The 16,522-nt window shown below is 38.9% G+C and overlaps 1 protein-coding gene across 2 annotated transcripts in view; it reads left to right on the forward strand.

Annotated features, from left to right (window-relative positions):
- The window catches only part of TMEM245 (transmembrane protein 245), a 101,640-nt gene that overhangs the window by 43,257 nt on the left and 41,861 nt on the right, over positions 1 to 16,522 (forward strand). For both annotated transcript variants that reach the window (XM_036737752.1, XM_036737753.1), the window contains 3 exons: positions 2,869 to 3,000; positions 9,726 to 9,848; positions 12,522 to 12,667. In XM_036737752.1, the coding sequence (XP_036593647.1) occupies positions 2,869 to 3,000; positions 9,726 to 9,848; positions 12,522 to 12,667 (401 nt within the window). The remainder of the gene's footprint in view (positions 1 to 2,868; positions 3,001 to 9,725; positions 9,849 to 12,521; positions 12,668 to 16,522) is intronic.

Here is a 16,522-nt window from a genome sequence, read left to right on the forward strand (position 1 = left end):
CAGCTGGAAATACCCAGTAAGCTTGTTGGAGATGTGGAACTGAAATTCAGAAGAGACACTAGGGCTGAATATATAGATCTGGAAGCCATTTGTATACGAATACTAACTGAACTCATGGCAGCTGATGAGGTAACCAAGAGAGTAGGGAGGAAGAACAGAAGTATGCCCAGAACAGAGCTTTGGCATAGGCCCAGTGGAGGATGGTCCAGCAAAAGAGAGTGAGGAGTGGTCAGTCAGAGGGAAGAACCAAGTATCCTAAAAGTGAGAAAAGGGAAAGTGGCCAACAGGGTCGAGAAGAATGAGGATCAAGAAAAGGCCATCTGATTTGGTGGATGAGAGGTCACTAGCAGCTCTGAGGAGAGCACTTTAAGTGGAGTGGTAAGGTAAGAAGCCACACTGAAAAGGGCTGAGCAGTGAGAGAGGAACAAGTAAAGGTCATGAGAGGACTTTTTCTAGGAGTTTAGATGTGAGAGAGAGAGAGGAACTCTGTGGGATGATGAAATCAAGGCAAGGATTTTTCAGTATGAGGGAAAGCTCCTGATGTATGTAAGCAACAAAAAAGTTAAAATCTTTAACCTTTATTGTGCATGACAGAGAAAACATCTTACATCAACAGAATTGGAGGGTGCTATTCTAAGACAGAAATCATGCCAGTAAATATTGTAGGTCTTAATGATAGTCATTCTCTGGACTTCTTTTAGCTGTTATCTTTCTTCTAGCCAGAGTAAATTTCTTCCCATCTTTTTTTGGAGGCAGCTGAGGGGTATAGTGGATGGAACTTTAGGCCTGGAGTCAGGGAGATCTAAGTTAAACCCAGCCTCAGACACTTAACTTATTAGCTGTATGACACTGGGCAGGTCACTTACACTCTCTTTACCTAAGTCTCCTCAACTGTAAAATAGGGATAAAACAGCACCTAACTCTCAGGTTTTTTGTGAGGGTCAGATGAGATACAGGAGAAGTGCTTAGCACAGTGCCTGGCACATAGTAGGCACCCTATAAATGTGTATCCCCATTCCCTTCCTTTTACATCCCCTATCTTTTCAGTTAGTCACACATCTCTTAAATTTCTCACTCCTGCCAACCCAGCCTTTTCCTAATTTCTTCACATGTGATCACCCAAAGTAAAAATTAATAGTTACAGTTTGCCTTCAATTCAACAGGTATTCAAACAGCTGTGATTCAGAGTGTAATGATTTCAAAGGAGAAGTTTAAACAACATGCTTTGAGAAATGTGAGGGGAGGGAATCACTTTTGCCTTGTTGCAGAAGGCTTCATCTCTTTGGAGGAACTGGCATCTGACATGGGCCTTGTAGGAGGAATGCTCTTCACCAGATGGTGATAGGAGTAGTTAATTCCAGGTATAGGGAATGGAATGAAGAAAGGTAGAGAAACAGAGAGGGAACAAGATGAAAAAAGGTAAAGCAGTCCAGTGTGACTAGAATGCAAAATTTGTCATCAGGGAAGTAGTTTGAATAATAGTGGATAGGAGGGTTGAATCCAATTGTGGAGGGCCTTAAATTTTGTCTGTGTGTGTGTGTGTATACGTATGTGTACGTGTACGTGAACTCAAATACGTAAATTTTACAAATATACATGTTCACATCCTCCTGAAATAAGACTATTACTTCTTTCTTCTTGCCTTAATAGGTCTTGACTGCCATGCCTAGTTACTAGAATCCTGGCTTTCAGGAAAATATAGAGGGTAATGGAGGCTGAGAAAGTAGCTTCAATCTTGTCACTGGTACAGGAATAGCCATCTTCTCTCCCAGCTCCATCGTCTCTAGGCCTTGACTTACTGGCCGTCTCTGGTAAAACTGTCTGCAACTGCCACAGGGTCGTAGCTGCTAAATCCAGCATTTCTTCCATATAGTGATTCTGAGGACCTAAAATCCATATTATATACAACCCATATTAAGACAGTCACTTCTGGCCTGACAGTTCTTGGGTAAAAATAGATATATTAAACCCAAAATATGAGGAATAGGAGTTAAGTCTGTCCATCCTCTACAGTTAAATGATTTGATAACTGGGAAGGTAAAGAAATGTGGCCCAGCAGTCTTGTGTTCTTCTGTTTTCCTTGAATCCGAATGGACTAGAGAGAAACCTGGAAGGTAAATGGAGAAGGGAAGAGAAAGAAAAGATGGAGAAAGTAAGGAAAAATGGAGAAACTAGGAAAGTATGAAAGGAGAGCAAAAAAATGTGGTTGTAGAGTATAAGCAGCAGTAATAACTAGCATTTATACAGCTCTTGAAAGTTTGTGGAGGATTTCACATGTTCTGTCCTGTAACCCTGCAAGGCGGGTGCTATTATCATCCCCAGAGACTTGCCTCAGGTGACACAACTAGGAAGTGTCTAAGGCAAGATTGGAATGTCCAGGCCCGGTGACCTACCCAGTACGCCTCCTTGTTGTCACAAGTAATAAAATTGACAGGTTTCTTGCGTGTCAGGGGCCATAGGCTGTTCTTAAACTTAGATGTGAGTACAGGACTTTCCTGCACTCAAACAACATATAGAGAATTAAAATACACAAATATAATAGATCTTTGGTCTTTTAGATGGTAGGCTATTAGTTTCACTTCTTACAATAATTCAAAGCTTTTTATGTCTAAATGCTCATTTAAGTACTTTTAAATATGCTTTTAAAAATCCATTACTTTTTAAAAACTTTACTCTTTTTTTCTCCAATTACATGTTAAAACAATTTTTTAAAGATTTTTTTTAAAAGATTTGATTTACAAATTCTATCCCTCCCTCTCCTCACCTCTCCTTGAGATGGTAAGCAGTCTTATGTAGTTTATACATGTGCAGTCAAATCCATTACCTTTTTAACTTGATTTAATATTCACCTTCTGTTTTACTTTGTAGAATATAACACATTCTGGAAGGCACAAAGGTCACAAGATGACTATAAATCGTCAGAATAGCTGGCTTGGAGATATTCTGGATTGGCAGGATATCGCTTCCTTTGTTCATGAGAACATTGAAACTTTTCTTTCTGTAAGTATTGTTTATACTACATATGCACATAAATGAAAAGTGTAAGAACTACCCTATGACTTGTTTCTGTTTGTAGAGGCTTCTACTCGTGTTACAGTTGACTTTTTTGTATAGGGCATGCCTTTATTGCTGGGGCGTTTACATTTTTGAAAGCTGTGGAAATAGTTCCTTTGTCACTTTCCCAACCGGCTGAGCTGATCCCAGAAATGTTGCGAGTCGTCCTAGCATGTGCATCATAGCACTGCTTTTTGTAGCAACCTGTTTGTTCCTTATAAGAAATTTAGAGCGCAGAAATGTCCCTGAACTTGTCAGAGTGCACCCAGTAAACCCTTGAAGAGCAATCAGATTTTTTCGTAGGTCTAATTGTTTGTTCTTTTAGAGCGTTAGTGATGAGCCCATCCTCATGATCCGTTCAGGGAACGGTAGGGCTCATCAGATACATCTCAGGGACCCACCTCCCTGTAATGACATGAATCACCGGTACAAAACCACTTAAAGTTTCTAAATTCTGTTTGTTCGGTCATTTGTTCGACATTCCAAAGAGAAGGGTGTGGCACCTGTAAAAAATTTTTTCTAAAAAGATCAGGTGGGGTAGTGTGTGTGGGTGGGTGGGTAGATGGGTGATGATGATGATAATGTTCTTAAAGAACTTTCTCCTCAGTCATTTATCATAAGGAAAAAAGGTACGGAAAAACATTAGTCTGTTTTGACCCTCAAGGTCAGAATGAGAGGTTATAGAATCATAGAGCTAGAGGTGGAAGGGGCTTCCTAGGTCATCTAGTCTAACCCCCTCATTTTACAGGTAAGGAAACTGGGACCTAGGGAAGGTAAGTGATTTGCCCAAGGTTACAAATTTGGTGAATATTAAATAGGAATTATATTTGTTTTTCTTTTTCATTTTTTTTATTCTGAACTTTACAAACGCCAAATAAAATGAGTATTTCAGAAGAACAGTAAAAGAGGATTGCGTATGAAACTAGACATTTTTATTAAGTACAGATTTCTTGGGTTTTTAAGCATATATTCGCAGATCTCAAAGTGCTACATAAATGCGAGTAGCTATATAATAAATGCAACATATAACTTTCAAAGCCATCCTGCATATCTCTGATTCCTTCTCTTCTTTTTCAGAGGAAGTGAACCCTAACCCCACTTCTCTTCTCATTCCTGTAACCCAAAAAATTAGGGAGGGGGAAGAAAAAAAACCCTTGTAACAAATATGCATAGTCAAGGCAAATCACATTCCCACATTGGTCATATCCATGAATGTATTCAGAAACAGGATTTGAAACTAGGTTCTCTGACTTGAGATGCAGCACTTGTCCTTTTACCATGCTACCCTCCGTCAAGGCAGCCCCTGAAGGAATTTTGCCTTTCTGGATGGAAAGATAGTTTAGGAGAGAGGAAAATGAGTTCTCATAAGAATGATGAGCACACTAGCAGTACCACTGTTGGGCCAGTACTCCAAAAAGAGAAAAGACCCATAGGTACAAAAATTATTTACGGCAGCTCTGTTTGTTACAGCCAAGAACTGGAAGCTAAGGAGATACCCATTCATTGGGGAATGAATGAACAAATTATGATATATAATGTAATGGGATGTTCTCACCCTGTAAAACGTGATGCAAGGGACTTTTTCAGAAAAACCTGGGAAGAGGCCTATGAATTAATAAAGAATGAAGTGAACAGAGCCAGGACAGTAATTTATACAATATTGACAATATTGTAAAGAAACAAGTCTTTGAAACACCTAAGAAACTTGAGGAATGAGATTACCAACCGTGACTCTGATGACGAAGCATGAAACTGCCCTCCTTACAGAGAAGTGACATCCTCAGGTGCAGAATGAGACCTGTCTTTAGACCTAATGAATGTGTGGATTTATCACGCTTGACTCTGCATAATTGTTACAAGAGGTTTCTGTTTCTTACCTTCCTCATTATTGGCAAAAAAGAAAAGAAAAGCATTATTGAAGCATTTTTTCCAGGTACACAGAAGTGACAAACAGGACAGTTTTGAAAATAAAACATTTAATTTATGATACACTTAAAAAGGAAAAAACAAATTGCACATAAAGATTCAAAATTCCTCGTACAATCCTCATTATTTGTTCTGCTTCATCTGTGGAAATACTGTTTTGGTAGTTGTGAAGTTCACAACAATTTAAGAAAGAAGTCATGGTTTTCTAGTGTGCACAAAAGTAAAATTTAATTAAATTGCTCTTGTTTATAATTAGGTACCCCGAGTACCCAGGTATAATTTCACTTCCTCTAATTCTTGCTCTTAAGGTTGTTGTCTTTGTCTCAGACAGTTCTATTGTAATCATACTGTTTTTAAATATTTTGAGATATATTTTAAATTTAAAACAATGTTTTGATAGAAAATCTTGGATCTTGAGGTTTGTCTTTGACCCTTTTCAATGAGCAATTCTAAAAAAATTACCTTATGGCCTGGTTATGGTATGCTAATAAAACACCGCCACCATCTGGTGGTGCTGCCTTTAGTTGCAGAGATAGTAGCAAAAGAGAAATTAAGCCAGTCTTTTTGCTTTGTTTTTATCTCCACATCCAACAGTTAGGGTTAAATTCTCTTGTCAGCAAGCTGTGTGACAGATATTTATATTTTACTGGCAGAGTAATTGAGGTACTTATAGAAAGTAATTGAATTGCCAATCAAAGTCATTCTCAGTGGGTAAAAAAATCAAGCCCTAGCTGGATTGATTTCCTTAACCCTTAATGGTTTCATAATTCTCCTTTTACAAGGATACAGTTTCTCATTAAGCTGGTTTTAGACAATGACTTGCTAAAGTGTTTCAATTCTTATTGAAAGGAAAAGAGGAGATACCAAGGTGCCTTTGAAGTTCTGCTTTTAGAGATTTCCAGGACTGGGGGGATTTATTACTCAGACGTAGGTGAATGGAAACAGCGTTCATTGTTGATATGGAAGAAAACTATTTCTAACAAGCTGAATTAGTTGCTCAAGAACAATTTATGTTTACAAAAAACTAAACCCATCATTTTCCAAGGAGGGCTTGCGTTTTTTGAATTATTTTCTGTAATGTCTGTTAAGACAGACTGTTTAAACCAGACACTTCTCACCCTCTCACATTAGATACACACTTATCCTCATGGTAGCAGGGGCTGTTACAGGGTCCCAAAAGTCTTAGTGCGAATTTAAGCCATTAAAGCTTAAAAGACACTGAGACTTTGGGGACATCCTGTATTATGCCTCTAAGTCACTCCTTCAGTTAGGCACATACAGCAGACATCTACTTCATTTCCTTATCCTCTCCTGTAGATGAGATGCTACTCAAGTTTATTACTATAGGACTCTCTGTGTAGGGAATGATTTCATCCTGTAGGTGATGTTTGTGTAAGGTTCTGGTAATAGGAGATTATTTGTTTCTGTGGTAGGTTTAAAACCCTACATTTTACAAAGAAGTTAATTTGATCTCAAGTACAGTCTCGAAGCTGCGCTTTTAACTTAGTTTTCCTTAAAATCAGCCCAAAATTTCCAGAACAAAGGAAATGCTTCCAGTAAGTAGGAGTCTCAGAGAATTGACCAGAGCACTAACAGAGTCAAATTTGTGTCCTAGGCAGAATTTGAACTCAGGTCATTCTGGCTGTAAAGCAAGCCTGCACAACGTATGGCCTGCCAAAGTGGCCTGCGGGCAATATGTTGTGCAGGCCTGCTTATGCAAATCCCTTAGCAAGACTGATTGTGTAAAGTTCCCTTAGGGCAAGCCTGCACAACATACTGCACACTGGCTGCTTGTAGTCTGCCAAAGGATTTGGGTGGGGGAAGGGTGCCGGGAAAAATGTAGAGGATGTAAAACAGGCCTTCCCAACATACCACCCATGGGCCGTATGTCATGCCAGCTTGCTCTAAGGCTAGTTTTCTGTCTGCTATGCCAGGCTACTTCTCATAAGATGCAAGGTATCCTGGAGGAGAGAGAAATTAAACTACTGCTGCCACCTTTGCCATCACCTCCCCACTGGCCCACTGGCTGACAGATAGCCCAGGACCCAGTGCCCAAGACCCCTGGGAATAATGGCCTCCATCCTTCCAGCCTGGCTCCTATAGAACATTGTTCAGGGAAACAACCCTTCTGAAGTAAGAACCCAGCATCCCCAGTAAGCCAGCTGCCACCTGTGGGCAGGTCAGCCAAAGAACCCCCTTCCCTCCTCTCTTCTCCTAGCCCAGAATGTGGAACCTGCAGCCTGAAGGCCCTCTAGGTCCTCAAATGCGGCCAAATCTGGGGATATGTTCTGTGAAGTTTGGCTTCAAAGGGCCGCACTTGAAGACGTAGAGGGCCACAGGTTCCACACCCCTGTCCTAGCCCCTCTTAGTCCTACTTCAAGCCAAGCCTTTATACAAAAGAGTAACCCTTTTAACTATGCAATGTGGTGTTTATAACTATAGGTTCTGCAGCCCTTAAACTTCTTAGCAAGCACACCTCCTGAAGATCCAGAAAAGACAATTCTCACTACCAAAGTCAGATATGGTTTACCAGTGGCTAAAAATGACTCCTTCGCCATCTCTCATCCATCTCTGTTTAACCTGTCTTGTCCACTTAATGGCATTCCAAATTGTGATATAGTTTTTGTGTGTTTATTCCTCTACTAAACTGTAAAATTCTTGAGATTACAAACTTTTTTTTCCCATCTTTGTATCACTGTCACTCAGCATAGTTGCACTACATGTAACAGGTACTCAGACAGATGTTTTTTGAGCTGAATAGAAACATCTTTCTCACCTCTCTACTCTGCTATCCTCCCGACTCTCTCACCATCAAGAAGCCCTCTCCCATAGAATAGGATTTTTGTCCTCTCTGCATGCAATTTTAACATTTTACAACCAGCCTCACAGGGTCTGATAGTTCTTCAATCTGAGTCATTTTTAGAGATTGTCCTTTAAAGGGCTGAACCTTTCCCTTTTGAACAATATAAACAGAATACAGCAGAAAAAATTTTAGACGTTTCTAGGATGGTATGGTTTCATCATGTTCAGAAAACACTTTTTTGTGTCTTTTTTGCCATTTAATAGATGGATGCTTTCATTAACCTTTTTAAATTGATTAATTCTGTTATCTCCAACTGAAAAGTTTGATCAATTTGGTAGCCATGACTTGTTTTCTTTACAGATATGTGGCTAAGACCTAGAAGCATTGTTTTCACCACACACGCTTTTTGACACTGTCATAACTTGTCATGTTCTTCTAGACAAATAACATTTGTATAAAATTTTGCTGTGAAAAGCATAAATATTTTAAGATAAATGTAAGATTTTTCATAGTTTCTATATAAAGTCATGCAGTATAAAAATTTTAGTGGAGTAGTGGTAGACAAGGTTAAGAAACAAATGTATTATCTTCTTTCTTCTAGGAGTTCATTACTCATTAGGAGCTTTGGAAAACACCTGTCCATTTTCCAAACCTTTCAGGTCTTTGATATTCCGTAAACTAATCTGCATGGTGTGAAACTCTTGAGTCTGGTTTTGTGTCCTGTTAAGGCAGCATTCCTTCTGTACTGTTCTTTTTGTGTATTATTTGGTCCAAACTATTATGAAAGCAATGAAAATCTGTTGTGACATGTTACTCTGGAATGTTGCGGACTACAGGTTACCAGCCATTAGGTTCTGGAAATCCCTTTAATAAACCAATCGAGGAGTATTTGTTTCCCTTGTTCAGTACTTTAAAAACTGCCCATTTTCTATCCTAAGCTCTCCCTTTTTTGTGCTCTTTCAGTTATTCTGGTTGTAGCAGAGAGAGTGCTGATGGTATTTAATATTGTTCTTTAACACATTTTAAATTTTAGGTAGTGAGTACTCGAAACCAAGATCCTGAATCTGGGAATTAGGCTGATATCCCGAAGATTTGTTTTCATGTTTTAATTTTTATTTCCTTCTGGCCATTAATGTCAGTAAGTAGTGATCCTGGTTCCTATAGTATGTTTTGTCGCTTTGGTGGTTGTTGCTGTTCAGCTGTTTCAGTCATGCCTGACTCTTCATGACTCCTTCTGGGGTTTTCTTGGCAAGGATACTGGAGTGGTCTGCCATTTCTTTCTCCTGCTTATTTTACAGATGAAGAAATTGAAGCAAACAGTGTTAGGTGACTTGCCCAGGGTCACACAGCTAGTAAGTGTCTGAGGCCAGATTTGAACTCAGGTCTTTCTGATTCCAGGCTCGGCGCTCTATCCACTGCTTTACCTAGATGCCCCTTCTTGCTTTGATATATACATGCCATACATTTTTTGTATATAATAAGTAATGCCTTTGTAATATAAATAAGCACACTGATTCACACAGTAATTAATTGGTTTTGTAGGTTTACCTATTTGCTGAAATGTTTCTCTGAAAGAATGATTCCTCCTTATTGGTTAATTTCTATTTAAGCTCTATAGTTAATAAATTAAGGATAATCTTGAAATTATGATTTAGAAGTGGTTTTTTGGACCAATTTCTGCATGGTGTGAAGCTCTTGATTGGCAGCATTCCTTATATGCTGCTTTTTCTATATGTTATTGGGCCCAGGCTATGCTAAAAGCAATGAAAATCTGCTGGCAAATGCCTTCCCCTTTCAGATTACCTTGCTGTACTGTGTATGTGCATATACACATATGTGTGTATGCATGCACTCTCTGCATATCCACAGTGCCTGGTACATGGTAGATGCTTAATAAATTACCTGTTGACTGAATTCAAACATCGGATTCTCTTCTTTCCAGATCCTGGAATCTCTGTGGATAGTGATGAGTCGCAACGTGAGCCTGCTTTTTACCACGGTTACAACATTAGTGACTATTCTTTTCTATAGTGGGACAGCCCTCCTCAATTTCGTGCTGTCTTTGGTAAGTATGTTCCCGTCTCCTCCTTTTCAATCTACACCACTCTTCTTCTGGGCCTTCTTCTCTTTCCAGACACATCTGTTTATTTTTTAGAAGATGCTTTTTTTTTTTTCATTTTCTCTACTTCATCTCACTAAAATCTGAAAAGGAAGAGGTCATCAAGTTTCATTTCAATTTTAGAATGAAATATTAAAGTGCAGATTTAACTAAAGGTTTGCCATTCCGGATTTCTTTTGAAATCTGTTATCTGCTAGAATTTTTCAGGATATCATCCAAATATTTAGAAATCTCTAAATTTGAAAAAAGCTGTAGAACTAATTAATAAAACTTATCATTATTATAACCCCCATTTACATATTTCTATATAGCTTAAAAGGCACTTTCTGCATTATGGCTTTGTTGGATTGCACAAATATTAGTATCATTAGTTTACAAATGGGGAAAAAGGCTCAGAAACTCTGTGTGATCTGCTCATCATCATGGAGCTAGAAAGTATCAGAACTTTCTGTCATGATGATCCAGGACTTTGAACTCTTACATCAAGTGCTGTCCCCATTACCCCTCCCAAAGAGTGACTTAATTTAGTAGATACTCATTGAGTACTTGCTGAGCACAGAGATAACTTTGCTTAATACTATGAGGGATACAGAGCCCTTGCCCTCAAAAGCTTATATAGTCTACTGAGAATAAAATCAATAGACAGATAAAGGCATAGTAGAAAGCAGATCATAATGAGTGCCATTAAAGATCTGCAAAATAACCTCATTTACATTCCCTTCAGGGAATGCCTCATGACGAAAGGTCACTTTGGAGCTGGGCCTTCAAGAGTGCTTAGGGTTTTGACAGGATGAAGACTGGATAGCACAGGATCTGTTCAGAGAATAGTGAGTAGGGCAGTTTGGCTGAAACTTTAAAGGAATGGTAGGAAGTGAAGCTAGAGAACACTGGATGTCAGGCTGAAGAGTATTATAGGGTCATAGCTTTAGAGCCAGATAGTCCACACCTCTCATTTTACAGATAAGGGACTAGAGCCAACAAGGGAAGTGGATTAAACTTGCCCAGCATCACACAGCTAGTAGATAGCAGCATGTTCTTTGGATATTGGGGTTTTCAGGCAAGGGAATAGCACGGCTGGATTAATCTGGCAGTGGTATGTAGGATGCATGGTAGAGGAGAGAGCGACTAGAGGCTGGCTGGAAGGGAATGCTGTTAGGAGACGCTTGTCCCAAATTAGGAAGACAGATGCCAGGTTTACCGAGCCCTTTCCTCACAACAGTTGTGTGAAGTAGGTAGTATAATTATTGTTGCCATTATGCAGATGGAAGAGCTGATGCTTAGAGAGGCTAAGGGACTTGCCTAAAGTCTCCTCTAATAAGTATCAGAGTTTAGTCTTGAACCTCTGTGTTCTGACTCTAGGGCTAGTTTTTTTTCCACTGGTGTCACAGGAACCCGGGGAAGAAAGAATTTAAAGAAGAGTGTGTCGTTAGTAATAGCAGGTACAGCAAAACAGGGTCCTTGAATGTACAAACTAAGGAAAGGAAAATGCCTCTGGCACCTGGATGCTCCTACCTCCGCTGTGTAAGTGGCCTGGCCTGGGGTCATGGAAACAAAGGCATGAGTGGGCAGCTGCTAGTGACAGTTGCTGGCCAATTAGGCAGGAGAGCTAGCTATACTTGCTGCTAGTCTAAACCACGGAGTGATGCAGTGGTCTAACTAATATCCCTAGAAGTCAGAGAAAAGGAGAGTGTTTGAAAAGTTCATAGTGGGTAAAGGGGCCAGCTTAGTTGAGAATACTCAGAAATGTCCTATTTGAGGGGCGTCAGAGCCAGAATTAAAAAAGATCCATAGCTGGAGTAGTTTATAAGCCTCAATCTGAAAATTGGTCGGTCAGGGCTGGGGGCCTACCCATAAATTGCTTTAACAAAAATTATTTCCTCTGCTTTCCTTTCCTCTCTCTTTTTTTGTTTTATTGAGTGGTGAGGGGAGAGCAGTACCCCAAAAAGACCATGATATAAAGACAAAAGGCATCAATTTAAAATCTTTTAAAATTTTGGTTATCCTGTTGATCTGAAACACCATTGTCCTCTGTCACATTCATGATTCATATACCACCATTTCAGGCGTTCCCCAATCAGTACATACACTTCGTGTCCAGTTTTTTGTCACTATAAGAAGTCCTGCTATGATTATTTTGAGATAAGTGAGACCTTTTCTTTTTTCATTGACCTCCTTGGGGAGTGTGCCTAGTAGTGGAATCACTCGATCAAAGGGTAGAAAGAGTTTAGTAATTTTCCTTGTGTAATTCTAGATGGTTTTTTAGAATAATTAGACCAGCTTCATCAACAGTATATCATTGTGCCTCTCTTCCTACAGCTCCTCCAACATTGATAATTTCCATCTTTGTCAATTTGATGGGCATGTGATGTGATGTCCAGAATTGTTTTAATCTCATAGAATCACAAAATTTGAAATCTGGAAAGGACTTTGCATTTTTTTCCTTTAATAGCTCTGAAAGAAAGGATGAAGGAGTTCATTAGAATTGTTCACAAATCTTTTGAGGTATATGATTTTAGATGGCTATTCCATCATAGATATTTCCTGATTCCCTTCAGTCGTGTGTTTATTTTCTCGTTATTATTTTCCTAGTGTCTTCATAAACTCTGATTTGCTTTACAGGTGATTTTCTTGACCACACTGTTTTATTTATTAAGTTCCAGTGACGAATATTATAAACCAGTGAAGTGGGTAATTAGTCTGACACCACTGTCTCAGCCAGGCCCTTCATCTAACATAGTTGGGCAATCTGTGGAAGAAGCCATAAGGTAGGAAGGCAGTGTCTGCTTTTCTCATCACATTCAAAAACCATTTAATCATTTGAAACTAATTTTCTTTTATTTTGTCTTCCGTTAATACTCTTGTAGTGAGGTTCCCAACAGATAGTTAGATGCAGTATTTATAAAATCATTCATGTAACAGAGTACAATGAAAAATGAAAACTTTAATGGGAAAAAAAAAAGTTTGGCACAATTCATTTTTCTCCTAAATCTGGCATTAATTAGTCAAGGGATTAGCTGTTTTTACCATTAATACTGAAAAAAATGGGAGCATTGTATATATTAGAAGAACGTTACATTTTTCTAAGCTTGTTTAATGAGAAAATAAAAATACATTTCCAGGAAGCAAATAGCACCCTAATAGGAGGAAGCTCATTTGTTTGACTATTCATTAGGTAAGAATTCATTTCAACAAACAATAAGTACCTACCTAAGGGCAAGAACATGCCCCAGCTTCTTGAGGTGCAAAGACAGAAATGGAAAGGAGTCCTTGCCTTCATGAAACTTAGGTTAGGGGTTGTAAAGTATATTCTTTTGTCTTAAGCTCTCGTAGACAAGTGAGAATCTCCCTGTCTTTAAAGAGTTACCACAACATTCTTTAATGACCCATTTCATGGAACCTCAGAGTTGGAAGGGATTTCAAGAAGCCTTAATACAGTATCTCAAGTGAGTGGTCATTCATCCTTCCTTAGAAGATCTTTGAAAAAGAGACATTCATTTCTTCCTGTGGCAGCCCATCATGCTTTCAAATAGCTCTAATTTTAAGGAAAAATTTCTTATATTAAGCTCAAATCTTTCTCTCTGCTGCTTCCACCCTTTTCTCCTCTGCGCCTTCTGAAGCCAACAAGTGAAACAATTTTAGCTTCTCTTCCAACCCTTCAACTATTTGAAAACTACCGTTAAGACTTTTCTTCTCTGTGATTTTCTTCCCCTTAAGACTTCTCTTCTCCATGACAAAGATGTGGAGTGCCTTCACCCAGTACTCATACAGCATGGTCTTCTTCACCATTCTGGTGCTCCTCTTCTGAATGCTCTCCAGTTTGTATTATTATTCTTAAAATGGGGTGCCTACAACTGAACACAGTACTTTACCTGTGGTCTGACCAGGGCAGCAAAGAATGAGGATATCACCACCCTCCTAATGGACATGATGCCTTTCTTAATACATTACCTGATTGCATTAGCTTTTTTGGCTGTCGTGTTAGACTTCTGACTCATACTGAGTTTGAAGTTCACTAAAATTCTCAGGTATTTTTAACATGATATGTTTGAACCCAGCCATTTAAAGAAATTCACATTTATCTCTCTTCACTTTCATTAGATGAAGCCCTTTGTTCTGTGCTCTTAGTATTTTGGATCCTCATTCTGTCATCCAGTTTATTAATTATACCTCCTTATTTCATGTGCTCCGCATATTTGGTAAATATGTCATTGATGCTTATCCAAATCACTGATTTTGAAAAAGTTGACTCAAGCTGACTTCACCCATTCATCTCTGTTGTTTTTAATCTGGTCATTCAATCAGCTCTGAAGTTAACAACGTACTTTTTGTCTCCGTTTCACCTCTCCTTCTTGTCTAGGAGGAAAACATAAAAGACTGTCAGGTAGGAAATAAGTGTGATATAAAAAAACCAAAGATCAATACAAAGTTAATTTTGAAATGATCTGTTCTAAATTTTTTCCTCTAATGGAAGACAAGCTCCCTGGAAAATAGTTTATACGATAGATTCTTGTTTTTAAAAATCAGGACATTTTGTTACTACTCTCTTACTGTCAGAAATTTCTTCTTAATATCTAATACCTTTCTGTAGTGTCTTCTTTTTTTTGTATTTATAGGAAGGGAACAGATAGCTCACATCTTCTATATAATGTTTATTATTGAATTACCTCTCAGAATTTTCTTCAACTTAAATAACCTCAGTTGTTTTAACTCCTTCTTAGTTCTGTTTTTCAGTTATTTGGTTATCTTTTTTTCCTCTCCTTAAGCCCTCTCAAGTTATGGGAACACAGAACTGAACATTGGTATTTGCAGTAAGATTTTTACCAGAGTTGACTGTAGTAGGCAGCATTGCCTTGTGAAACGATCAAGTTTGCTTTTTTTAAAAATACAGTAACAATCGGCTTAGTTTCTGTTATAACTCTTTAGATGGTTTTGAGTTATGCTCAGACATACCTCATTTTAATATGTTTAATTTTGACCATTTATTCTACTTAAGGTCATTTAAATTCATATTTCATCGTGCAGGGAGAGGCTGCCTATTAGCATGATATCATCTGAGAACATAATGGTCATGATTTCTCCATCAGTGTCAACAGTAAACACTTTATTGAACACTTTTATACAAAATCCTCTGTCTCCAAGGAGCAGAGAAGGAAGTGCGACATAGGTAGAAAAGAGAAGTAACAACATGAGACGGACAGTACTAAATGGCAGGTGCATAATGTAGTTAATAAATGCTGTTGGAGTTCAGAGAGAGAGACTGCTGGGAGCTTTAGTGTGATAAGGAGTGCTTCATGCCGAGGCTGGGCCTTGTGTTAGGCCTTGGAGAAGCTTTCAGTGGAGCAGCGCTATGAGCAAAGGCATGGAAGTGTGGAAATGGAAGGCACGTCTGGGGCACAGTAAGTGGATCAGTTTGCCTAAGTAGCAGTTTCATACAGGGACATAGCCGACGTACATATGGTAGTGTAGAAAGAATCAAATGTCAGGCCAAGTGGAGCAGATTGTTCTATACTGGCTAGGGGGTAAGGAGATGGGGGGCCGGGACTTGAAAGCTTGTATTTGTGTGTAATTAAACCACAATGCACTTGAGCACTTAAGTCTGTGCTGGTCACTATGGGGAGTACAGGATGAAGAGACACGGTTCTTGCTCTCAAAGAATTCTCAATTTAGTATGAGAGATAAGATTACACAATGGTTGTAATGCAAGGCAATGGAGAGGCTCATTAATAAGGACATAAATACAATGCTATGAAAGAGATGACATCTCTTAGGGTAAATAGAGGTCAGGAAAGGCTGCAAGGATGAGTAGGAGTTAGGTGGAGCTGGAGGGTTACAGCCATTCTTGAAAAATTTTGTGAAGGAGGAAGATTTTGAAAGTAGCTCAAAGTGTTATGATCTCCCCCTCACTCTGCCCTCTTATTGATTACAATATCCCACAAGAGATGAAGGAAAAGGATTGGTTGGAAACAAGTGCGAAGTTACAAGAGTGATGCATAAAATACAGAAAGAAAAAGGCATCTCATTTCTTCACCAGGCTCTGTGGTAACCGTTAGAAAAACCTTACAAGCTCCTGACACCTAATTCCCAGACTGTGAGTGGAATGAAAAAGTCACAGTGTTATCACACTTGCTCAGTAATTGCACATCTCGGGGGCAGCTAGGTGGCACAGTGAGTAGAGCACCAGCCCTAGAGTCAGGAGGTCCTGAGTTCAAATCCAGCCTCAGACACTTGACATACTAGCTGTGTGACCTTGGGCAAGTCACTTAACACCAATTGCCTTCCCTTCTCCCCTCAAAACAAAACAAAAATCCCAAGTAATTGCACATGTCCAGTATCTTTCTGTAGTAAGAGTTTATATGTGACACAGTGAGCCATTAGGTGACAGAAGCTGTATCACCAAAAGTCTTCTATATGGCACATTTCACGTTGTAGCCACTCTAGAATATTTATTAAACAACCAAAGTATATACAGTTACCTCAGATCTCTACTAGGATAGCTTTACTGTATGTTTTGAGTTAATAATTTGACCATGATTTTCCTTCACAATGTATGGGGGAAGACAAGTGGGTATGAACACTTCCTCATTGACTGTCTGGTTTTAGATCTTAAGGTTGACAGAGCC

The sequence above is a fragment of the Trichosurus vulpecula genome, chromosome 9 (genome assembly GCF_011100635.1).
Source record: "Trichosurus vulpecula isolate mTriVul1 chromosome 9, mTriVul1.pri, whole genome shotgun sequence".
NCBI classification, from domain to species: domain Eukaryota; kingdom Metazoa; phylum Chordata; class Mammalia; order Diprotodontia; family Phalangeridae; genus Trichosurus; species Trichosurus vulpecula.